Below are 27585 nucleotides of genomic sequence, written 5' to 3'. Positions count from 1 at the left end.
TTAGTTTATAGTACCTATTTGGTCACCTGAAAAGTCTCTTGACCCCCAAAATTAGGGACAAAAGACAACATGTCTTTCAAATGGATTTTTATTTCATCTGGGAGTCACATGAGCCTACCAATAGTAGAATACCGAAGCTGAGGGGAAAAAAAAAGTTAGCCTCCCTTCTTCGCAAAGGCAGAATTTTAACTAAGAGGTTCAACATCTACTGTATACAAATAAATAAAAAACTGACACGTAATTTTTCGCCGACCCCCTTCCTTCCCTCTAGCTCCGCCCCCTGCCTGCTAGCCTTATTAGAAATTTGACTGTGGTCAGGGGCATAGGCACCTTGCTTGAAGCGATGTCACGTGACATTTTGGTTACATGACGCATTATTTTTTCATAAATTGACTGTGATCACCTAATTTTTGATCATATTTAAATTTTTCACCACTTTTTAGTTGGTATCGCTTGTTATTATTGTGACTTATTCATTCATTTATTTCTTCAAATTTTGACATGGCTTATCAAAAATTTTACGTACCCCACTAAGGGAGACTCCATTTTAATCATGTATTGATTAGTATAACGGGTGTCACCTACCACAACCTTTCTTCTTTTATCCGGCTTGAAACCGGAAATGTGAGTACACCTGTTCTTTATCTAACTTGAAATCAGTAATGCGAGCAAGCTCACGCGTGGAAACTCCATACTAATACCATACAAACTTGGTGTAGTAATCAAGATTCTACAGCTACGTTATGTTAAACAAGAGGATGAAAATCACATGTTTGTATGTTAGATACTATATTTTGGTCTTTGTTGTGCGGATAAAAATGATAAATATTGAAAAGCAAAAACCAGTAAACACCATAGAATTGAAAAATGCAGAGGGAATAAATTGATGGTGTCCATCTATTATAAAGTAAGATAAGATCATACAAAATTCACAATGTTATTTGTACATGTTTGAGAAGAAACATATATATTCGACAATTCCAGAAAATTACAAAAAGGGAAAGTAAAACACTTGCAATGTATGAGATATCTGTCAAGACTCTCATCACTAATCCCTTCTCGCCCTTCATTCTTGAGGACAAATATTTACACCAGAATCCATTGCCATATGTGCAGGAAATCCGCTGAAATATAAGTTATCAACTCCTGAAAAATGAACGCAAAGGTAATATCGTCGTACAGGACAAGAAATTTCCTCTTAAAACACATGAATACCAGGCGGGGTGTTTATGTTGTCGAGCCAAGTAACTAACTGCTGAGAGGAAGGCCTTATTTTAGGAGATTCATGCAAACAAAGGCAAGCAACTTCAAAAACCAATAGCATTTCTTCCGCATGCTGCTTGTCGTATATCAAAGGATCAAAGACTTCTGTTTCCCTCTTTTGTTTCTTCAATTGTTTCACCCAAGAGATTAGATCTCGGCTTGCTCTAGGCTTGCACGGATCCATCGGTCTTTTGCCCGTAAGAAGCTCCAAAAGAACAACACCAAAGCTATACACATCCCCTTTATAGGTAGCGACAGAAGCTTGGCCGTATTCAGGAGGTATATACCCTAATGTTCCAACGACATCAGTCGTCACATGAGTGTCATAAGGCAGAATAAGCCTAGCTAGACCAAAATCAGCCAAGTGTGCTTCAAAATTTTCATCAAGAAGAATGTTACTTGACTTTATATCTCGGTGTAGGATATGAGGCTCACACGCTTGGTGCAAGTACGCAAGCCCTCGGGCTGCCCCTTGAGCAATCTGAAGCCTCATATCCCAGTCCAACAAAGCAGGTCCGTCAACTTTCTCGTGCAACCAATAATCTAAGCTTCCATTCTCCATGTAGGAATAAATTAGAAGCCTGTCGGTTCTGTACTTGCAATATCCTTGAAGATGAACAAGATTTGGATGCTGGGCTCTTGAAAGCGATTCAACTTCTGCTTGGAATTCTCTTTCCATCTGTCCATAGTCACCTGAAAGCCGCTTGATGGCAACTTTCCTACCATCGCGAAGGATGGCCTTGTAGACCAAACCGAAACCCCCACAACCAACAATATTTGATTGATCAAAATTGTCAGTACACGCCAAAAGGTCATTAAGTGACATCTGTTTATTGTTGTCCTTGTTATGGAAAAATATCACCAGACTTGAGCCCAAGTCTTCCCGATCCCTGTTTGAAGCATCCGGCTCCTTTTCTGGATCGACAACTTTACGATTGCTTGCTCGCACAACAATCAAGTACATAAGAGCAAGAAGAAAAGCAGTTCCAAGACCAATGCCAATACCCATGCCAATGACAGTTCCTTTGCGTCTTTTTCCTCTTGCAGCCGAACCACTGGGAATTTGGTTGGCATTTTGACAGGGAGTAGCACTATGTTCACCACAGAGTCCTGGATTGCCCTCAAAGCTTGAATTTGAAAATGTTGCGAACTGGCCTCCAGTAGGAACTTCCCCCGAGAGTTTATTATAAGCGACACTGAACTTTGACAGAAAGCTGCATTTCACAATAGAGGAGGGTATTTTGCCAATCAGATTGTTGCGAGATAGATCCAAAATCTCTATGCTTGTCATACCAGACAGGGCACCTGGTATTGTCCCGGATAAATTGTTGCTTTTCAGATCCAAAACATGTAACCTTTTCAGATTTCCAAATTCTGGCCAAATTGCTCCAGTGAAAAAGTTGTTACCTAGTTCCAGTGTCGGGGGGAAGCTAAAAATCTGATTATACTGCAAACCTTTAACACTTACATTTCTTTTCAAGAAAAAGGGAAAATCTGGTGATGGTTCATTCATCCAAATAGGGCCAGAGATTAGGCTTTGCAATCCAGTAATTTCTTTTGGAATCTCCCCTGTTAATGAATTGTTTGACAAATCCATATAGAATAGAAACTTGAAATCTCCAATCCAGGGTGGAAGTGTTCCCATCAAACGGTTCCACGACAAATCCAACAGTTGCAGCTTTGAGATATTTCTTAACCACTGAGGAACCGTTCCGGTGAGCCTGCAATTGGCAATAATGAGAGCTTTCAGCTCTCTGAACTGCAGGTTAGGATCTGTAGGCAACTCTTCATCGCGAAAGTTCAAAGTAAGGACCAAAGTAGTTAAGTTCTTGCAGTTCTGTAAAATCCTAAGAGCAGCATCAATGTTATGGATACTGTTGTTCGAGACTGAAAAGGACGAAAGGCTATGAAAATTCTTGAAACTTTCAGGAATTTGTCCAACGAAATTGTTTCTAGCAAGATTGATAGTTTGCAACTTGGGACAGTTAGGAAGATTATCAGGAACTGACCCTATGAAACCATTTGTAGCCAGATCAAGAGAAACAAGACTAAACATGGCCGAACAATTAAGCTCAATGGTACCCCCTAAAGAATTATTCCTCAAACTAAGAGAACTAATAGTCCCAGAATTTGCCAATGAAGGAGGTATTTTACCAAAAAACCTATTTGAATGAGCTGAGAAATAAGTTACATTCCTTAAGCTATGAAACACATCTGGTATGTTTCCTGAGAATCCATTTGAACAAATATCCAAATGAACCAAGTTAGAAAGGTTACCAATCTGGCTGCTAAGCTGCCCGTCGAACCGATTCTCTTGAAGAGACAATACAGTCAATCTTGAAAGCTTAAACAGTTCAACAGGTAAACTACCAGAAAGAAGGTTAGAGCCAAGGCAAAGATGTTCCAATGAACCACAACTCCCAATTCCTGTTGGAAGACTGCCATTAAAATAATTGAACCCCATTTTAATAACAGAAACTCTTGTTGAGTTTTTACATATACCCAAAGGAACTGACCCTTCAAAGGAATTATCAGATATATTGAAAGATTTGAGTGAAGGCAAGTTAATGCTATCAGGAAACAAGCCAAAGAAATCATTGTTGCTCAAGTCTAAGACCTCCAAATTAGGCAAATGCATTATTTTAAAGGGGACAGAACCTTTAAGGAAATTGTGAGACATATTAAGGGTTCTAAGCTGATCCAAATTACCTAAAGATTCAGAAAGTTTCCCATTTAGCCTCCTTTTTCCAAGTTCCAATTTCACCACCCTCCCCATATTAGGAGAGGATGAGGAATTACAAGTAATACCCACCCAATTACAGCAATTTGTTGAATTTCTAATATCCCAAAAATCAAAAACTGTTTCCAAACTGTTCACAAAATCCTCCAAAGCTTTGAAATCATTTGGATTACATGTAAAGTTTGGATTTTGGGACTGAGCTTGTAAAGAAAGTCCTAAAAAGAAAAAGATTATACCAAGTTGCAACATATTGAAACTACACATTTTTTGCATCAAGATGTCTCATTTCTCAGCAACAAGAATCAAGAATCAAGATCAAAGAACATATAACTGCTAAATATTGCAAAAGAAAGAGTAAATGGACAAGAAAGAAGAAAAAGGGTACTTCACAAAAGTGATGAATGAGAATAAAAAGCAAAGCTTTGAGGCAGAAGGAAGAGGGGAAAAAAAGGAAAGTGGAGGTAGAAAAATGTGTAAATAGAAAGAAGAAGAACAGGGATTTTTTTGTTTTGTTTGTTTTTGCTTTATATTCAGACTTCAAACGCTCTTTACTGGTCCAAATAGGGCTGCTGCTGCTGCTATTTGCTATTGTTCCATTCTATCCCACTTAAGGGACTTTGCACTTTTTTTTTGAGAGAGAGAGAGAGAGAAAGCTGTTTGCAATTGCAATGCAATTATTTTTAACAGGAGTATTTATTACTAATATATTACGAACTACTACTGTGTCAGCCGCTGGTAGTGAGGACTGTGGTGGAGTTCCAATTAATATTTAAACTAATATATGTGCCCATTTCTTGCCACTTATTAGAATTAAAATTAAAAAAAAACATTAAGTGGTGAAATTAATGGACTAACCCTTTTATTTTTAAATAATAAATTTGATGAACCGTCTGTCAAGGGGAAAATATTGACTCATTTCCAATATTTGTTATTATAAGTTTCCTTGTGCACCAACTCTATTTCACTATGAATAACGTGGGAACACATGTAAGTTTCTTCTAATTGGGGAAAGCTTTGTATTTTTTCTTTCTTTCTTAGTCTCATTTCAGACTTTGAGGGATCAAGAATGGTTTTCCAAGTATTTTACGTGAGTCTATCTTCCCGTTTACCAGTTCAAATTTATTTCTCAAATTATATTCAATCGATGAGACTCTGAATACTTTCTTAATTTTTCTTCATAATAATTATAGGCTTATAGCGTATCAAGAAAAAACACAAAACTTAAAAAATGCTTGATATGGCATGCAAATTGAGAAGGAAAAAAAAAGAATATGCAAATATCCCAATTTCTCTTAAAAGTATCACTCTAATTGAATGTTCACCTTTTCCTAGTCTTCTTATGATAATGTCACAAAAGTTATATGAGGGCAATAATTAATATTCATAGCAATAACACGACTATTCTTCTTCTACCGTCCATGGTTTTCAGAATATAAAAGGTCAACATAGTGCACACATATTTGAAGGGCGGATTTAGAATTTGAAATATACGAATTTACCAAAATTCCTGGACTGGGATCTCGTCTTATCTTCTCGAGCTATCTTACCTTTCCCCCATAATACTTATGATGTTAGGCTAAATATTCATGTTTTCGCATGTAATTTGCCTTGCATTATACCTCAATCTTGTTAACTTTGGTGTAAATATTTGTGAATCGAGCTTATTAATGATGTTTATATGTGTAGGAGTCAATTTGAAGTGATTTGGCAAGTTTGCATGCAAAGTGAAGTAAAAAACTGAAGAATTTGGAGGAAGAATAAGTTTGCCGCCCAGGTTGGTGCCATGCACATGACACCAACCAAAACGCCAAAGGCAGAATAGTGGAAAATTTTGTTGTCCTGATTGGCGCCTGGCGCCAAGTGAGATGGCTAAGGGCAGATTTCCTCCTAATTCGGCTAGGACTTGATAGTTTCGAACACGCCTCCAACATGTATAAAAGGGGTTCTAAACCTATTTCTTAGGGTTAGACATGATTTTGGAGGAGAAAAAGGTTGCTAAGCACTATGGAGCAAGAATCAAACGAGTTTTTCCTTCCTTTCTAGTAAGTGCCAGCTAGCGTAGTTCGGAAGAATACGTCTAGTAAATTATTTTATTTTCTTGGAAGATAATTACAACACCCAAAGTGCTCACGATCGATAAAGAATATCTAGGTGAATATATATGAGACGTGGCGGGGAGGATTCCGACGAGAGGGAAAATCGTAACCTTAGACCTTTCTGATCTTGTCTACAACATTTGTCTTGTTAGTATTAAAATTACAGCTTTTTAATTACATTGCCTTTTGTTAGTAAACACTCAAACCATTATTTAATATTTCTGAAGGTTGATTACTTGAATTCGTGCGAATCTAGTGGATCTAATTAATAGGTTAATTCCCTGTGGGATTCATCTCCGGACTTATAAATCGGATTATATTTGCAACGACCACTAGACTTCTTAAGAGACATAGTTGGGCGTGATCAACTTACACTAAGTTATAATCCGCCAGCTTTGGTCTAAAATGGTAATCACTAAATTTTTGACGTGTTTGAATTCTTCCTAGCCCTTTGTGGTAAGTTAAGGTTCTTTTGTACAAATGTTTGATTAGCCCTGACTGGTATAACTTTGATCATGGTCACATCGAGATAGACCGGTATACAGTTCGCATCAATACCTTAAACTTCCCCGTCAGATTCGGACCTTCTCAGAATTCATTAATTTTGTTTATTGAATCTGTTTTCAACTTTTGATTGAACCATATTGTCTTCCTCTATTCAAAGCTTCGTGCTATACTGCTTGTACACATCGTTTCAAGTAGTCGGAGAAAATTCTCTAAGACTTTTCTTTAACCTTCTCGTAGCCTTTGAGCGTATTTTGTTAAAATTCTTTGTGAAAGCTATTGCCTCCCAATTATCAGGGACGGGTGGCAAAAGCATCCTTTCCCTTTGAAATCGATTCACAAACTCTCTAAGAAATTTTATGCTCCCTTTTTGTATTTTGAAGATGTCTTCCATTCGCTTCTCTACCTTTTGTACTGGGCTTTTATGAAGTCATTTGTAAGTTCAGCAAATGAATCAATTAAATTTTCAGGGAGAAGAGAATATGATGTTACTGCTCTCTTGGTGAGAGTTTCCCAAAAAGTTTTACGATTACCGACTCAATTTCCTGCTTAGTCAACTATTTGCCTTTGACTCTCGTGGTGAATGCTATCATATAATCTCGTGGGCTTGAGGTACCATCATACTTGGGAATGTTATCCATTTTGAACTTTTTCGTGATTGGCAATGGCGCTACACTAGGCTTCCACGATTGCTGAGAGTACTTATCTATATCTATTCCTTTGATTATGGGCGGAACACCCGGGATCTGCTCTATCCATTTGTTCTGCTCCTTGATCTGTTTCTGTAAGGTTAGAACTAAGTTTTGTATATCATACCGAGAGTACCTGAACTACATGCTCCGAAACTATTTGGCAATTCCCTAATCCATGAATTTTCAAGCATTGAATTGTGGGTTTCCATGACCAGATTAGTTCTTGGTTGCTGAGTAGGAATTTTGATTGTTGTACTGTCAGTTAAGGCTCTCACTACTTCCCCGATCTGATTATTCCACTGGTTTTGTTGAGTGATAAAACTTTTCGCCTCATCTTCCAACCTTAATTGTTCCTCATTTCTGCTAGTAGATCTATTGGTGAATTCTCTCATGAGTGACATAGAGAGTTCAACGATATATGATTTTGTTGATCTTGTGGTGTGTCCCCTGCCATCATACCTAGACTTACATGGTGATTGCTATTATTAACTTGATCTACCTGTTGGTTAGCGGGATTAATTCTAGACATAATATTTTTAGATTAAACTTAGTAAGTGCAAATCACGGATAACTTGTTGAAACAAAGATTGTTTTTTAGGAAAATGAACTATTGTTAGAGCCCTACTATGAGCTCCAAACTGTTTAATCAAAAATCAAACTAATAGGTCAAATCAATTAGGGCACCAACACTGATTTAATTAACTTTCCCAAATAAGAGCAATACGAAATAATGTAAATGATGAACAAAGTAATAAAATAATAATGTAAATGATTAGAATAGCTCTTCTTTTGTATCTCTCGAAGCTTGAGTTGCCAGAAATACAATGCCTACGATTTTGGGAATAGAATAATAATTTTCAAATAAGATCCAATTGAAGGGAAAGAGGAGTTTAAATAGTGAATCTACTCCCCTGGTATTACATTTGTAAATTACGTACATTAATTGTATTCTCTGCCCATTATGGTGAGAATCTGTAACTCATAGAGAATCTATACATAATTTAGCTTTATCCGGGATTGACTGATCTTACTCTTTTCCATATCTACGAGAGATCTCCGTACCGAATTTGGCATGATTTCGTTACGAACAGTTTCGGTACTAATAGTTATGGTACCATTATATTTGGTACCAAGTGTTCCTCTAATTCTGTCCATATCATTCTTCAACCCTTTTGTAACATTGTTTATCCGAAAAAACCGGATAAAGTAAAATTTGTACATGATTCTAAGAATACGTGATATATCTTGATACAAATTGTAGAGTGAAATGCCAAAATTTATATTCTTGGCAAATTGAATGAAATATAAGAACAAGGAAAAGGAAAATGTTCAAGAACCGGGTACCCCTTCAATGTACCAACCTCCCCCTCTTATATTGGAGGATCCTACTTTATTTATAATAATAATATATAGTGGAGGACCTACGATGAATTGTCTTTTTCTCGATTTCCACCAAGATTCTCTTACATAATGCGGTTGCAACGACTCTTGTCTGCGAGCTCGATACTGGCCCGAGCTCGATATTGGATCGAGCCCTCGGCCTTGGTCCGAGCTCGATTCTGACTTGGGGTCTCGATATTCATGGTGAGTGTTGGTCGGTGTATGCATCTTCGATAATCTCCGCTTTGCCTCGTAGTTCGATTTGGATATGAGCTCGATAATGATACCGAGGTTGTCATTGATCGGTCATAGAGCTCGAAACTCGACGCCCTTACTTCGGACCTCGACCGAGCTTGTCATGCAAATACCCTTTGATCGAAGCATTATCGTCTCGACCAGTCCGTACGACTAACTCAATCGGTTTTGACCATACACAAATATTCTTGACATGTATTGGGATTTGATTAATCCATGTGGTAAGTCTATTTTTTATCAATACACGTACTAATCTCATTCTTTTGGAATTATAGATCATATTTTTTTTTTAAACTTTTTTCGGTTGCCATACAAAAATTAAACAAAAATACTATGTCTTAATTTATGTGATGCATTTTTCTTTTTAGTTTATCCTAAATACAATTTAAATTTAACTTCTCATTTCATTCTTAATGATATAATTTATAGCAACACAAATATTTGTGGCTTGCTTTAAATTATAATTTGGTTAGGGAATAAATTATCCCGAGATTGTAGTGACGAGACTATAATATGTAAATTAACTAATAATAAGATTATTTAGTAAATATACCTTTATTAGTAGATGTTGGGTTCAAGGACTAAAAAAGGGATGTACACAAAATATATTTTTTGTTTATAATAAATAAGTCGAGACAAATTTTTATTTTTATTTTTAACCTTGAATTTTTAAAGGATTTTGGAAGAAGAACCTTGGAGAAGGACATATTTATCATTTTAATATTTGTAATCCAGAGATTATTATCCCAGCCTCAACGTGGAATACAATAATACTAAAATTATAGTATAACTAATTCTGGGATCATTAATCTCGGATTCAAAAAATGCAATAAAACGCGGTGTAAAATAATATTGTGGCATATGGACACTTGTGGTGTGAATTGTGATTGTTTTATGATATTGATATGCATGCGGTGGTATAAGGCTAGGGTTTGATACGCATGCGGTGAGATAAGGTGGGCTTTATACACGTGTTGCTAAGGGGAACTATTTGAAGCCACGAGGTGAGATAACGCGTGTAGCTATTTCGGAAAAAATAATTTTCAAAATTAATTGTAAGGCTTCATATGGTGATTTTGGACCTAGGAGTATGTTCGGATATTAATTTAAAGCTTTGTAGGTCGTTTCGGCTTGAATTGGTGAAAATTGGAAAGTTGAAGGTCTGGAAGGTTGAGAAGTTTGACCAAGAGTTGACTTTGTTGATACCATGCTCAGATTTTGGTTCCTGATATTGGAGTAGGTCCCTTGTGTCATTTATGACTTGCGTGCAAAAACATGAGGTGAATCGGAATTGGTTTGATAGGTTTCGGAATCGATTTTAGAAGTTGGAAATTCATTAATTTCAATAGGCTTGAATTGAGGTGCAACTCGTGTTTTTATGTTGTTTGATATGATTTCGACTAAGTTCGTATGATATTTTAGGACATGTTGGCATGTTTGGATAGGGTCCCGAGGGCCTCGGGTTTGATTCGGATTGAAATGGGATTAAATTTTGGACTTATGGAAAATCTGTTATGTTCTGTTGTGGTACAACCGCACCTGTGAGGAGTTGACCGCAAGTGCGGAGCCGGGCAGTTGGTCGCAGAAACGAATGTGGCCCCGGAGGCTTTGTCGCAGAAGCGGAGATGAATCCTCAAAAGCGGACCCGTAGAAGCGGGGAAAGGACCACAGAAGCGGCTGGTCGGGACTTAAGTGGGCTTCGCAGAAGCGGTGGATTTTTCGCAAAAGCATAGCCGCAGATCCGTCTGGTGAGCCCGCAGAAGCGGGAATGTTAGACAGAATGATATAATCGAGGGTTTGGAGATTTCTCTCATTTTTGGACTTTGGAAGCTCGGCTTGTGGCAATATTTGAGAGGGATTTCACTATATTTCAAGAGGTAAGCAACTTTTGATCACTTTTGTCCATTAATATTAAATACCCATTAATTTTTATACCTAGATTATGTATTTTTAAAGGTAAAATTTGGGGGATTTGTGGTTTATGTATTGGAGAGGAGGATTTGAGGTTCGATTTGTGGTCGGAATTGGATGATTTTGGTATGGCTGGACTCGTTATTGAATGGGAGTTTGAATGTTATGAATTTTGTCGAGTTTTGAAGCGTGGGCCCGGGGTTGACTTTTTTAGGTTGACTTTTTGAATTTGGTTAAAGAACTTAGCTTTATCGTATGTGATTGATTCCTATAGCTTGTATTGATTATATTAAGTTATTTATGACCAGATTCGAGTTGTTCGGAGGCTGATTCACGAGGCAAGGGTTTGTTGGAGCATTGAGTTGTGCACTTTGAGGTAAGTAACGCTTCTAAACTTGATACATAAGTAACACTTCTAAACTTGGTACTGAGGGTATGAATCCCTAAAATATGTGTTATATGGTTGGTATTGGGGTGATGCACATGCTAGGTGACGGGCGTGTGGGTGTGCACCATGGTAATTATAACTCGGTTGATTCTGATGTGTTGTGTAGTTATCTAGTCCTATTTTATCCGTGTAATTCCTATGTGTTACATCTGGACGCCATGATTTCTAGAGTGGTGCTAGTACCTGTTCGGAGACTTTGAGGTAGCTGCTATGACGCCCACATACCTTGACTCCCATTCCTTTCATTTTATTCAGTGTTATTCTATTTTCTCAGACAGATGTATTAGAGTTTCAGACTATGTTGATACTTAGTAGCTCGTGTACTTAGTGACACTAGGATTTTGGGATGGGTGTAGTAGAGTTACAATTGTTTTATCAGATATTTATGAGATTTTCCTTCGTTGAGCTTATTAAATTATGTTTTAAATTCAAATTCTTAGTTGTTATGTGATTGTCGTCTTGCCTAGTAACTGTGTTAGGCGCCGTAATGACAAGTTAGAATTTTGGTGTCGTGACAAGTTGGTATCAGAGCCCTAGGTTACTTAGGTCTCACGAGTCATGAGCAGGTTTAGTAGAGTCTTGCGGATCGGTACGGAGACGTCCGTACTTATCTTCGAGAGGATATCTAACCATTAGGAAACTTCAATTTCTTGTACTCTTGTCGTGCAAATTTGTAGACTCTAGAAACTGAATTTATATTTTTCTATTCTCTTACATATGGTAAGGACACGTGCGACCGGATCAGGTGGACGGCCACCAGTACCACCAGCTAGGGCCGCGGTAGATGCCGAGGTGCGGCTCGTACTGCAGCTAGAGCATCACCTTTGGAGCCACCAGTTGTTCCAACACAGGGGCAGGTACCGGTGTGGCTGAGCCGGTGGGACCAGCTTAGGCACCAGCTGTGCCCATTGTGATTTCAGGCCTTCAAGAGGCTTTGGCCCAGATACTGTATGCACGAGCCTTGCTCAGACGGTTTTGGTTCTGGCTACACCATCCACTTTTCAGGCCGGGGGAGGTGCTTAGACTCCTGTCGTCCGTACTCTAGAGCAGGTAACTCAGGAACTCCAAACACCGGGGGTACTACCAACCCAGTCGGTTGCAGCTGTTCGGGCCCAGGTTGGCCCACCTATGAGTGATGAGGAGTAGAAGAGACTAGAGCAGTTTGGGAGGTTTAAGCCTCCAGAGTTCAGTGGGGCAGACTCTGAGGATGCTCAAGATTTTATAGACAGGTGCCAATGGATCCTTCGCACAACAGGTATTTTAAGGACCAATGGAGTTTCATTTACTACCTTTCAGCTGGCAGGGGTAGCCTACAGATGGTGGGAGGCCTAAAAGTGTAGCAGGCCAGCCAGCGTTGCACTACTTACATGGCATAAGTTCTTAGTTTTCTTCCTAAAGAAGTTTGTTCCACAGACTCGCAGGGATGAGTTGCGTAGGCAATTTGAGTAGCTACGCCATGAGGGTATGTCAGTTACCATATATGATATGAGGTTTCCAGATTTGGCTCATCACACGGTATGGTTGGTTCCCACTGAGAGGTAGAGGATTAGGAGGTTCATTGAAGGCCTCAACTATGGACTATGTTTCATCATGACTCGAGAGATTGTGATGGGTGCGAGGTTTGACGAGGTGGTTGATATTGCTAGACGCCTAGAGTTAGTTCACAGTCAGGAGCGTGAGTAGAGGGAGGCCAAGAGGCCTCGTGGTTTGGGTGGTTTCAGTAGTGCCTCATCTGGAGGGCATCCCCACCACAACAGGGGACATCCTTATAGGCCCGCTCAGATGGCTCGTCCGGTTCATCATGGTGCATCAACTAGCCATGGTTCATATAGTGTTCGTCCGAGTCAGTCAACTTTCAGTGCCCTCCCAACTCAGAGTTCATCCTGTGCTCCATCGGTTCAGGGTTAGTCTGTACTAGGTTCTTCTAGTAGTTATTTTGGGTCTCAGGGGCCGATTCAGTCCCCGCCGCCATTTTTGGATCGAGGTTGCCTTGAGTGTGGAGAGTTGGGGCATGTGAGGAAGTATTGTCCCTATCTTATGGGAGGTTTAGTTCAGCAGAGGGGTCAGGCTATGACTTTCGCACCAGTTACTCCACCAGCCGCTCAGCTATCTCGGGATGGGACTCAGGCAGTTTGAGGTTGCCCCAGAGGGGAGGTGGTGGTCAAGCTCGATGCTATGCTTTTCCTGCTAGGACAGAGGTCGTTGCTTCAGATGTAGTCATCACATGTATTGTTTCAATGTTCCACATGGATGCTTCCATATTATTTGACACTTGTTCCACTTATTCATATGTATTATCGTATTTTTCTAGTTATTTGAATATGCCCTGTGATTCCTTAGTTACACATGTTCATGTATCTACGTCGGTAAGTGATTCTATTGTGGTGGACCGTGTGTATCGGTCGTGTGTGGTGACTATTGAGGGATTGGAGAATTGATCTTTTACTGCTTAATATGGTTGATTTTGACGTGATTCTAGGTATGGATTGGTTGTCACCATGTCATGATATTCTAGATTGTCACACTAAGACCGTGACGTTGGCGATGGCGGGATTTTCTAGGATTAAGTGGAGAACTTCTTTGGACTATGTTCCTAGTAGAGTGATTTCATATTTGAAGGTCTAGCGGATGGTTGGGAAAGTATGTTTGGCATATTTGGCCTTTGTGAGGGATGTTGGTGCTGATACTCCTACTATTGAGTCAGTTCCGGAAATGAGGCACTTTCCGGATGTGTTCCCTACTGACCTGCCAAGCATGCCACCCGACAGGGACATTGATTTTGGTATTGACTTAGTGCCGGGCACTCAGCCCATCTCTATTCCTCTATATCATATGGCACCAGCAAAACCGAAGGAATTGAAAGAACAGCTTCAGGAGCTCCGTATTTTATCTAGGGATTGTTATTCCCTTATTTCACCAACCAAATGACTTCAGTCAAACTCTGTGTCCAATTAAAAGTCTTAAAAGTTAAAAGTTTCAAAAGTCTTTTTTTCTTTTTTGAATTTTGTGCCTAGTGAAGTAACATCACATAAAATGAAATTGAAAGAGTAATATGAATCTAAAAGTCTACTACTAGTTAAGCACAAATGTATACCTTTAAAAAAAAAAAAAACTTTTCACATAAAAAAGCCAATACTTCTTTCCTAAAATCTGCCATCTACTTTATTCTTCTGTCTGGTGTATTGCTATTTGCTATGATGAAAAGGAAATCTAGAGAGTGTGAGGGGTACAGTACTCTTAAAGTAGACAATAGAAAAACAAGAAGTCAAAAGGTTGGGTAGAAACACGTTCACAGAGTCCAACTCAACGCTCGGCCGCCTTACAGCGTACTATTTCCACGTTTGGAGTTGGTGCGGTAGTTAATTTCAAATACTAACTTATTTTCAACCCCTCTTTATACGACCTTTAACTAATATTGAATTTAACATTTTTAGATACCATTTATTTTTGCATTTAGTAATTGTTTTAAAATTATTTTCTTATAACTAATGTAACGGATCTGTACACAAATAACTGGCCGAAATTACTGTTTACTTTTTTTAGGCGGTATACATGAATTATACATGATTATACACAAATTATATGGATTATACATATATTATACATCCACAAGTTATATTTAGTTTAAGCGGTTAGGTGAACGACTATTTAAGTTAACTCTTCTATTGGGATAAATTGTCCTCCCAAGATAGAGGTAAGATTTGCGTATACATTATCCTCCGCAGACCTCACATGTGGGAACTCACTGAGATAAATTAATTATGTGTTTGGTTTAGATTTGGTCTGATTTTGAGTTAATATTTTGAATGAACTAAGGGTGTGCTTGGTACAACGGAAAATATTTTCCGTAAAAAATATTTATTTGAAAAATAAGTAGTAATCTAATTACTCATTTTTCGGTGGTTGGTACACAAATTAAAGAAAATAACTTCTCAAGAGTATTCATAAATAATTTAAATACAATAAACATGAAACTATAAACTTTCGAACCAACAATCTTCCGAACCTACAAATCCCATAAACTTTTGAACCGCTAATCTTTCGAACCCGAAAACTCTATAATTTCTAAACCCTCAAACTTTCAAACACATAAACCTCAGAACTCATAACTTTAGACCTCGTAAAATTTCGAACCTGTAAACTGAAAATGAAAAAACCAGAACTGTAAATATATAAAATAAAATAAAAATTGTGGGGTGGGGGGGGAGGATTAGCAAGGTGGGTGGTGACAGAAAAGAAAACAAAAATTGAAATCTGAAAAAAAAAACATGTTTGGAGGAGGGGGGGGGGGAGGTTGATTGGGGTTAATTTTTCATTTTGTTTTTCGTTTTTCATAAGATGCGAGGGTAGGTGGAGTTTTTGAAAAATATTTTTCTAACTTTTTTTAGGTAAGTCATTTTCCTCCAATTTCAGGAAAATGTGATATCTAGAAAAATATTTTTTAAACTATTTTGTGTAACCAAATAGTGAAAAATAGGAAAACATTTTCCGTCATACCAAACACACCCTACATTTTGTTTGATTTTCCGGAAAACAAACTGTACGTGTTTGTATTTAAATTTGAAATAATTGACTTGGAAAAAATATGTGCGTGAATTTGGTTGCTTTCCAAGATTTATGCGTTATATATTTTTCTTCAAACATTTCAAAACGATGTCAACAAACCCTCTAAAACATTCTAGATGCTATATTAGAATATTAGAAAAAATAGCAAAGATTGACTAAATGATGGGAAGAAGAAATAAAGATTTAAAAAATAGGTACCCTCTACCCCCTCCCCAGGCCAAAAAAAAGAAGAAAAAATAAAATAGAAGAGGAGTTCTTTTTTTATTTTATAAGAATATAAAAATTCAAACAGTGTGGATTTTAGGTTGGAAATCAGACTTTTAGCTGATTTCTGGTTCCGAAGACCAACTACCCTTGATCTTTAGAGTTGATAACTCTGTTAGGTTACGTAATAGACACAAAGAACATAGTACTAGTGTATTCACCGGGGTTTTGGTTCAAATTCCAGCAAAAGCAAAACATATTAGGAGATTTTTTTTTATCTGTCAAAGCATTAGCGTACAAAATTATCTAATATTTATGCTAGTATAAAGTAATAGGTTATTCATGAAATTAGTAGTGATAGGAGCAAAAGCAATAGAAGAGCGAAGCACAGGGGTAGATTTACAGGAGAGACTATGGGGAACGTGAACCAATGGTCTCTCCGTAAAATTAGATATTTATGGTGCACGTGGTTAAATTGATATAATATTAACTGTTGACACCATGCTCTAAGAATGTTGAATGATGCACTTGGTTGAATGTTGAGTTATTTACCAAGAGGAGTAAGACTAGAAATCAGTTCCCAATTAACAAATTTTTTGTTCTTTTACTTAGTAGTGCATCCATGTATTAAAAATTCTAGATTCGTCTTTAACTATGGTTATAAAAAAAATATGTATATACTGAAATTAATGGAATACCAGAGTAAATTTATCATTTTTCATATGTTTATTGTCATCTTTTACCGTCACACCTTTCTCTTGAAAAGAAAGAGATAAAAGTGCTTTAAAAAAAGACAGAATAGCTCGGGATCTCCCTAAATTTGACAACTTTTATTTAGTTTCCCGTTAAATTTTACGTGGTCTTTAATGCGCTTCTGAACTTGTCAATTTCATAGCCTCGACTCTCCTGGACAATGACAATTCATGAGAGTGTGACACACGTGTTGTCACATGGATGTTTTCATCCATGTGACTTTTTTTACAATAAAATATATTTTTTTATTTTTTTAAGTCAACCAACTATTTAAATCATTTTTTTCGTGCCAAAATTTATTTTTAAAAAAATTTGAAACAACATTATTTTTTTACTATAATTTTCTATTTGGCTGAAGATACTGATATTTTAATCAAGTTATTTCTACATATTTGGTTAGAAAAAGAAGGAATATACAGTTAGAACATATTATCATTACAACTAAAAAAAAAAAAAACGTTATTGAAACTCCATATATTGGCCAAGTAAATATTTTAGCTAAAAATAATAAAATTTTGACTAAATATTTATGAATTTGACTTGAAAAAGCAAAATGCATAGTTTAAATAAATAGTTGCATGAAAATAAAAATAAAAATACACAATATTTTTTTTATCTTTTTGTAAAAAATACATCATTTGAACTTACTTTGGATAAATTTTCTTTTTATTTGGCTAAAATAAATAGAGTTTCAACTAACTTTTATAGATTTGGACCGGAAAAAAAAGATAAGAAATACATAATTGAAACATAGATTCATTGTATCTAAAAAAATACAATCGGGATAAAATATGCAATGTATATTAAGAAGAAACAACGAGAAATATAATTAGAACAAATAAATCAATATATTTGATTATGTAGGTGATTTTTTTTGTTTTTTTTTCCTCTCACGCACCTAAAAGAGGGTGTATTCATGCTCTTTGCCACATCAGCATCTAGGAGGATCAAGACTATCGAATTTTCAAATTCGGAGGGGAAGGTATTAATGACCACATGAAATTTAAAGGGGAACTAAATTAAAGTTATCAAGTTTAGGGGATCTTGAACATTTCTGCCTTTAAAAAAAGGGTATATATGGATTTACAAATGCATGCAAACAACTACCGTAGACTTTAAATGATTGGGGAAAAAAAAGGTAGACTTTAAATGTTAAGAATAAAGGGCAACTGGAAACACATTATTAATTGATAGTGATGCTTAATAACAAGCTAGAATCTAGAAAACTAGACATAAGATGTCAAAAGAGATTGAAAATAAAGAATAACTAGTATTTGTCTCTGTTTTAAAACGCGTTTTCGGGACGAGTACCGGGGCGAGGCGTACCAAAAACGTCCCGGGGCGATGGTATAGGGCGAAAGTCTCAAGAGGCGTACGCCCCGCAATTTGGGGCGTACGCACGGGCATTCGTGGCGCGTTTTTTTAGTAAGGAGTAAGCCCCAGAGACTTTTTCAAATTAAAATAAAATTTGTTGAATTAGTCCTTCATATAATACCCAAATTCTCAAAAGTTAGCTTGGTAATTACTCAAAAGGTTTAAAAAGGAACTCAAAAGTATTAAATTTAAAAGTAAAGACCCTTTTTATTGATTTAAGCTCTAATTCATGGTTTTTTTTCAATTTTTTATCTTGTCCGCTAGTCTGCTAATTTCTCCCAAAAGCAACAAATATTTAATTTTTTTTACAAATACAAAGAGAACTACATTCTTGTTCATAGCAGCAAATTCAAAGTTCAAATTGCAGGTTAATCATTATTTTTGTTCCTCCATATAGAAAACTTTATTCTTTGACTCAAATTACTTGTGCTTGTAAGTAACGTATAATAGATTGTTTTGATTAGTTTTTTGTGGGGATGGAGCACACGTATATATAGTTTTCTTCAATATTTATGTAATTTTACCTGTTTATAAATTTTAACTGTCATTATATTATTTTATAAAATATAAAAAACTAAATACCTATGGGGCTTACGCCCCGCTGAGTCATATGTAAAACGTCTCGCCTTACGCCCACGCCTTTTAAAACACTTACCTCTTTATTTTATTTATTTTATTTTTTTAAAAGTATTTGTCCTTGAATAGTTGCTGCCAGTAACCAAATTTCACCAAAACTTACTAAAGTCAAACTTCTTTCATGACTTATAGATGAATTATGTCTTTGTGCGTTGTAAAGAGTTGACTTCCCTTGTATTCACACGGGAAAATTTAACATATATTTTTTAATTTCAAATTTTACACAAATTTCAATTTATAGGAATAAAGAAATATAGCAATTCTTTCTTACTTTTAGAAGCCCAAAATTAGACAAAGTGCCGATTTGCCCTTTGAAATGTTGCCAATGGAACAGCTTACGTAAAATATCATCCAAAGGAAAAGAAAATTTCGCAATTGAAAGTACCAAATAATCTATTTTTACTCCATAACCAGATTATTTTTTTTTGTTTCGTACAAGACAGTTGATAATGTGCAATACGGATAAATTATGTGTATCTTTTTCTTTTTTTAAGGATAAAAAAAATAAAAATAAAAGAAAGGTAGTAGTATAATTGAATGGGGCACAATCAATATCTATATTATTAATAAAATGAGAGGAAAAAACACTCTTCTTAAGCCAATGACAGTTTAGAAAAAAATCACATGGCATAAGTAGTTAATAATTAGATATTAGTTATTTAGTTAATAATTATTTATTGGTTATTATTTTTGAATTTAAATATCTATAAAATAAATAAATAAAAATTATAATAAAACAAAAAATAGAAAAAAACTACCCATTCAAATTAGAGAGTAGTTTCAAGTTGGAGTTTTTAAATTATTTTAAAATAAAAAAAAAATATTACAAAAAATAAAAAACTGCCATTTTAAAATTTCTTTGTTTTTTAAAAATAATTTTTATTTTTATTTTTAAAAATAAAAAGTTAGTTTATTCAGAAAATATTATTGAGAATAATAGAATAAAATATAAAATAATAAAATATGTATCTTCTATTCTTTAAAAATAAAGCAGCATACAAAAATTTAAATAAAGTAATATGCTAATAAAAGTTTCTATTAACAATGCAATACTAAATATTGGATAATATATTAAAGAAAAATATAGAACAAAAAAGTTATTTGATGCTTATATAAGTCTCATTAATTTAATAGAGATTTTATTCATTAAATTTCAGATAATATTATTGATAACAATATTGATAAAATTTAAAATTTAAAAAAATATTTCAAGAATAATAAAATATATGTCTTCTATTATATTTTAAATAGAAAGTAGTATACAAAAACATTAAACAAAGTAATATGCTAATAAAATTCTTTATTAACAATGCAATAATACTAAATATTGGATAATATAATAAAGAAAAATATATAACAAAAAATTAATTTAATGACTATACAACTCTCTTTAATTTAATAGAGATTTTATTCATTAAAATTCAGATAATATTATTGACAACAATAGAATAAAATTTAAAATATAAAATATTTCAAGATTAATAAAATATTGTAAAAAGAAAGCGAGCAAACAAAAATATTAAACAAAGTAATATGCTAATAAAAATTTCTATTAACAATGTAAAAATACGAAACATTGGATAATAGAATAAAGAAAAATATAGAACAACAAAGTTATTCAATGACTATATAAGTCCCTTTAATTTAATAGCGATTTTATTATTGGGTACATCATATTAACAAATAAGATGACAATTGAAATTTATTAAAGCAATACGATCTAATATATTCAAACAAACCCGATCATAATTTAATTTAATTAATATTTTTTTACTATTGATCGCATATCGTGCGGGTACGACTACTAGTTTAAAAAAAAAGAGAGGATGTATAATTGACTCTGAAAATTATGGCCAAAATTTTCTTGCTTGCATGACCCACTTTCATTCAATGGTAAAACTTTGTTACAAAGATTGACTCTGAAAATTATGACCAATACTTTCTTGGTCGTCTCCTAGCGCGTGGACTTTATGACATGTGCGTGTGGAAGGAGATGAATTAGGTCATTGCATACTTTATTAGAATGACAATATCCTTGTTATATTAGATTATAACCATCATATGTGCGGTTAAATCAAGAAATTTAAATAAAGATAAAATTAAGTTGACATTTTCATATTTGTTTTCTTGTTCCTCTCTCTATCTTGCCTTTTTTAATTTGAGAAGTGCTAGTTATTCCTACTATTATTGTCGATGAGAATGGCTAATATTTATCAAATGTTAGTGCACCATCCTCGTTAGCTAGAGTAGTGACAACCTTTCCTGATTGATCAAGCAGTAGTCTGTGCTTAGAACATTATGCCAAACTTATCTTCGGGCGAGGGTAGTGATGACAAAATGGTTTAAAAAGGTACTTATCCACTCATTTTATATATTAAAAAATGGGTTGGATAATGAACTTTTAAAAACTGATCAAATATGGACAAGAAATATATTATCTACTTAGAAAATGGATAACTAATGAGTTTAACTTATATATTTATAAATATCAAATTGGGGGTTTCTCAAGTTTGAGAAAATAGAATTTTTTTCAAAAGTGGTCATATTCAAGAAGTCATGGATAATATGGATAAATCGGCCAGTTAATTCATGTATTTTATCCGTATTAAATATATATCGGATCGAATAATTTATTAATTTTTTGTATTATTTATTTTCGACCCGCCCATATTCGATCCGACCTGTCTGCCAGCTTACCTTAGGTGTTGGCAAGGTAACCTGCAGAGGATAAGCTACCGATTTGATTGAACCGAATATTTTTGACACGGGATCAAAATATTATATAAGTATGTGTGGGAAAAGCTATTAAATTTTATCGAATATTATCTTCTGGACTCATAATTTTAAAAATAAAGTAAATTTAACGTTAAGAATTTTAAAATTTGAACCACTAAATTTAAATTCTAAATCCACCTCTAATTAGACGACGGGTTGAGTTAACTTGTGGTTTATGCTATTTATGGAAGTGAAACATTGATTTCACTTTTAGAAGGAGATATGTATGGTGATGGCAATGAGCATCAAGACACAAATTCAAGTGCAAGATATACATAGTAGAGGCATGCACAACCTACATGATGGCCATTTGCTTAATACCACTTGTTAATTCCACCACAAAAGTTTACATATATTCTAACCAGGATTAGTGGACAAGATTTACCCACCCTATATCCCATCTGCATTTTAGTTTATGAATTTTATGTTTCTTTTGTGCTTTGGCATATCCACTAATGGCTATTAAGCAAATTGGGATAGCAACAAATTAAAGTGGTTGTATCCAGATTCAACGAAGCCATGATTTCTCTTGCTTTATTGCCAAATGTCATTTATGAATGAGGCAGTGTTACTGAGCACTGACAATCTCTAGGTCTTATATTTAATTCTTTGTCATAACAAAGTAATAAATATATTTTTATTTTTGGAAAAGATAATTCCGTTTCCTTTTTTTGTTTAACCTGTCCAGATTGCACTAGTTTGATTACTCTAAATTGGCATCATATAGGACTCATAAGGGGGAAGCAATTAGAATATGAGACATATTAACGGTGAAGATCATCTTATCTATCTTACCACACCTCTAAAAGAAGGTGTCCCTCCCTCCTATAGTCTTTTTTTTTTTAAAAAAAAAAATTGATGTGTTTGGCCAAGCTTTTGGAAGAACAAAAAAAAATATTTTTGAGGAAAAGTAGAAGCATTTTTGGAAAAGCAGAAAAAAGTAGTTTATCTCCTACTTTTTTTAAAAACACTTTTAAGAAAAATATACTTAGAAATAGTTTTTAAAAATTTGGCCAAACACTAATTGCTGCTCAGAAGTATTTTTCAAATTAATTAGCCAAACACAAATTATTTCTCACTATTTTTTAGAAAAAATACTTACCAAAATAAGCTGATTTTTACCTCTCGGCCAAACAGGCTACTAGTATTGTTGTCACCGGCGCACACTAGCATGCTACAGGTCACCCATTCATTTTCTTAACATCTATATTGTACAACTTTTAGAACTTTTTGGAAATTAATTCAATTTGATGAGAAGATTTTGTTACCAACCGAACCTTTTAACCATTATTTTCATATATTCTTCCACTATAACTAATGAAACATATACAACATCTCAAAGTTCGCTTTCAATTAAGCATTCTCATGTAAAATGAAACAGATAAGATGACATTATTTTGCAAAAGAGAGTATCACTGTCTGATCCTGTAGAAAATCAATTAAGTTGGCTTCAATCATGACTAAGTTGGAAGTCCATTAAAAGTGAAGCAAAGATGATATGATAACATTGATTTTGTAGACAATTAGAATAGTGTTATCACTGTCGGTGTATTAGCTTTTACATTTTCAGGCAACAGTGGATTTGTAGAGTTTCTTAGTAATACTTCTAAAAAGAAAAGAAACTATATGGACTTTCTATCTAGTTTTGCCAAATACTGATGACTGTATTGACTAATTAAGTTACCCCGAGGTTAATAATAATAGGAATTAGATATTGTATTGCCAAATACTGATGACTAGTGGAGAGCACAAACGAGGAGGAAAAGAGGACGAATTGGGAATGTTATAAGAAGGCAAAGAAAGAGGCGAAGTTAGCGGTTACGGCGGTTAAGATTGCTGCCTTTGGACGCATGTATGCGGAGCTTGGAAGCAAAGACGGGGACAAGAAGTTATACAGGTTAGTCAAAGTGAGGGAGAGGAAGGCTCGTGACTTGGACCAAGTAAAGTGCATCAAAGACGAGAACGGCATGGTATTGATGGAAGATGCCCTTATTAGACGAAGATGGCAGACATACTTTCACAGGCTGTTGAACGAGGAGGGGGACAAAAGCATTGTGTTGGGTGAGTTGGAGCACTCCGAGAGTCTGCATGATTTTGGCTATTGTAGGCGTATTAAGGTCGAAGAGGTTATGGGAGCGATGCATAAGACCTCCTTTTGTTGGCGGAAACGTTTTTGAACGGTTTCTGACATTTGAAAACACGCACGTCTCTTTATATTTAATGAGCCGAACACGTGTTTTCATGTGATTCGATAAGTATTTCGCTAGTTATCTAGGTAATGATGGCCTAACATTCTGCCGCCTATAAACATCTCTCTTTTCATCACTTTCTTCTTTCACTTTATAAACTTCCTTCTTCGAGTTTTCTTAAAGTTTTTCTGAAACTCTCATTTTCTCAATAAAACTTTCAAATTCATAATTTTTGTCACCATGTCTTCTACTATTTCTTCCTTCAGTTACACAGGCAGTTACATCGGTGACGGTCCATCCAAGAAGAACATGTCCAAGAAACCCGATGCCGGTCCTCCATCTACTAACACGATCATCCCTTCTCAATTAAGTTACGAGACAGATCTCTATGTTCAAAAGGAACCCTCTAACCCTGAAAATGATAGAAATAGAGTTGTTGGTAGATACCGCTGTTCTATTTGCCCGGTCAGTATTTCTGTTGTAAAAAAAGATTGTGGCTGGAACAATATTGAAGTTTCAGCCCCTAGTGAGGTGGAAAGGATTACTTTCAGCAAACCAGCGTACATGTATATTTACGCGTACCCTTTCTTTTTAAGGCTTAGAAAGGAATAGATCCCATCATCTTGGAGTTTCGCCGGAACTACCGAGTTTGTTTAGTTCAAGTAGGGCCGTCAATATGGCGAACGGTGGCTTGTCTTTAGTTCCTGTGTTCCCGGGTCGGTGAAATCTTTACTCTTTCTCATATGATCAACCTCTACGCCCCTAAGATATTCCGTGGAGGTATGATCAAACTTAGAAAATGCAGTCACCATACCATCGTCACCCGTGTTGATGATGATAATGACCGTGGCTGGATGAAGAGGTTTGTTGTTGTCGCTCTCAGGGACATTTTACCGGCGTCAGCATCTCTTATCCTCGAATCTTGGAACTACACTCGTAAGCTTTATTAATATCCTTCTTCCACGTGTTAAAATATTTTCCCCCCTCTTTTACAAAACTTTCTTTTCTCTTATTTCAGCCACCTGTTAATTTCCTCCAGCAGTTGAAAACCAACCCAATGGGTTCAAGAAATTCTAGATATTTCCACATCGGAATCTCGCAAGTGGAAAGAAATTTAAATCAGATTCAACTGGAAGGCCAAGAATCATGGTGAGTAAAAATTCCCATTTTCTTTCTTAATCTTCAACTCTATGCAGTATTAATCCTGCTACGGCTGGGGAGAAGAAGGCAAGAATAGAGGAAAGGCTGAAAAGGGTCACGACACAAAATCGCAAATACGCGAAGACCAATACTGATCTTTGCCGGACCTATGATATCTTAAGAGTTGATAATGATTTGCTACAGTCAAAAATTCAAAAGCTCCTAGCCAAACTCCAAGATCAAGAAGATTCTTTCCTGCTTGAAAAAACTCATGCAGTTTATCTAACGGGGAGGAAAATTTTGGAGGATGCCAAAGAGGGCATTTCAAACATAGATGAATGCATCGCTGAAGCGTTTAATTTGGAGACAACTACCTTCGAGAACATTTCTTCCCTGCCCACTACCTCAAGCTCCTCGACACTTGCTCCGTGTCCTCGGAGACCGAGGAAGGAGTTGAAGATGAAGATGATCAAGATAAGGATGAAGGTATTGAACCTAATATTGACCAACCTTCTTCTCCGAAAAATGCAGCGGAGACTTCTCATCCTCCGTACTCTGCTGATAAAATAAATTAATGTATTACATATATTCTTTTCCTTTTTGTAATTATGTCGGAACCTCTATTGGGTTTGGAATTTTTATTTTTCATTGATAAAGTCTGGAGATTTTTATATCCGGTTAATTTTAGTACAGGGAATTCCTACTTTCAGTTTTTACCATTTGATTATGAGGGTTTCATAAGAGATGGTCCTTATGTTTACGGTGCTCTTGAAGAGGACGTCTCATATTTATTCCGACACTTACATTTGAAGGTTAAGTAACATTAAAATGAAAAAGAACAAGTCATATCATTTGGACAATAAATAAGATAAAACAAAAGGACTTTATTTATTCCTTCTATTTCAAAAATACATTTACATAAGCCAATTTTTTTAAAAATAAAATTTTCTTAAGTAAATAAAGCTACCAATACATATAGATAGTTGTACTACTTATTTCTACAGGACAGTCCCCGATCCTGACTCGAGGTCTTTCAAAAGACCCAAACTTTTAAGTTCAAGATGTAATTCCTGACTCTAGCAACCCCCGATTTTATTGGCACTTTTTATGTTCTGATATACAGTAGTTCCCCTCCCCCAGTATTCGGATACAAAGTATGAGAATTCGAACATTAGAGTTCTTGCTGTCATCAATGATCCTTCTTCGGAGTATGCTTTACGTTGTTGTCTCATTAAAAACCTTACTAGAAAATCTATTTGGGACAAAAACTGGACGAAGGAAAAAAGGGTGCAGCGCATACTTTCAGTATCATTAAGGATCTTCAACAATAATACCTTTTGAGGTGAATTACGTTTCAGTTGCTTGGTAATTTTACTCCATCTTGATTTTTCAATTGATATGACCACTTACCGGTTATAGTTGAAATCCGATAAGGTCGACCAGGTTGGTCCCAACTTTCTAGCATTGACTTTCCGGGTATTATGAGTTACCAACCAAGTCTCCGATTTTCAAATATTGAAGATTTGCTTTGCGATTACAGTATCTTTTCATCCTTTGTTTTTGTGACACTATTCTTGCATAAGCCAAGTTCTGATGCTTCTCTAGCAAGTCCAACTTTATTAACATTGCTTCCCTATTTTCCTATTCGTTTGCTCGAGAATACCTCATGGTCGATTCCCCAATCTTCACCGGAATCAAAAATTATGCATCGTACATAAGAGAAAAAGGCATTTCTCCTATGCTCGACTTTGCCGTTGTTCGATTTGTCAACAATACTCCCTGAAACTCTTCTGAACATCTACCTTATGCATCCTCTGATTTCTTTTTGAGGTTCTGAATTATCACCTTGTTGATTAGCTCCGCTTGACCGTTAGCATTTACGTGGTATGGGGAAGATATGATTCTTTTAATCTTTAATCCCTCTAGGAATTTTGTAATTTTGGAACCTATAAATTGTGGCCCAATGTCACAAGAAATTTCTTTTGGTACTCCAAACCGGCAAGTGATATGATCCCTAATAAATCAATCACTTCTTGCTCTCCAAGCTTCTAGAAAGCACGTGCTTCAACCCACTTATTGAAATAATCAGCCAAAACTAAAAAAATATTTACCTGCCCGGTCCCTTGAGGCAAAGGACCGACTATATCCATCCTCCATTTCATGAATGGCCATGGTGATACCACTGAATGCAAAAGCTCTGTCAGCTGATGCACCAATTGAGCATGACGTTGGCATTTGTTACATTTTTGTACATATGCCTTTGCATCTTGCTCCATCTGGGGCCAATAGTAACCGACCCTCATTAATTTAAGCACAAATGAATCCACACCAGAGCGATTTCCACAAACCCCTTTGTGAACTTCTCTCATCACGTGAATTTTAACCACTTACTAGTACCTTCTTACTTTAGTTTTAGTCCGAAAGTAGTGATTTTTATTTCCAAATCTAATGAAATTGTGTGAATTACAGGCATGTTGGAGGATTGGAGAGTAACGAAGAAGTCTAACTCAAAAAGGCATATTCCAGCTCAAGAAGGCAAAATGAGAAGTGCAAGCAAAAGTGCGGTCCACGAAAGTAATTCTACGGCCGCAGATTATGCGGTCTGCAGAAATAGAACTGCGGCTACAGAAGAAGCCCTAAAGCCTCAGAGAAGCTTTGT

The 27585-nt window shown here is 35.7% G+C and overlaps 1 protein-coding gene across 1 annotated transcript; it reads right to left on the bottom strand.

The window, feature by feature from the left end:
* Positions 1-868: 868 nt before the first annotated feature.
* On the bottom strand, positions 869-4684 carry LOC107813269 (phytosulfokine receptor 1). Its single transcript, XM_016638517.2, has one exon. The coding sequence runs from the start codon at positions 4274-4276 to the stop codon at positions 1199-1201; it is 3078 nt and encodes a 1025-aa protein (XP_016494003.2). The 5' UTR covers positions 4277-4684; the 3' UTR covers positions 869-1198.
* Between the last annotated feature and the right edge of the window lie 22901 nt (positions 4685-27585).

This window comes from Nicotiana tabacum, chromosome 9 (assembly GCF_000715075.1).
Source record: "Nicotiana tabacum cultivar K326 chromosome 9, ASM71507v2, whole genome shotgun sequence".
Classification (NCBI taxonomy): Eukaryota; Viridiplantae; Streptophyta; class Magnoliopsida; order Solanales; family Solanaceae; genus Nicotiana; species Nicotiana tabacum.
This window is presented reverse-complemented; position numbering and strand designations above follow the sequence as displayed.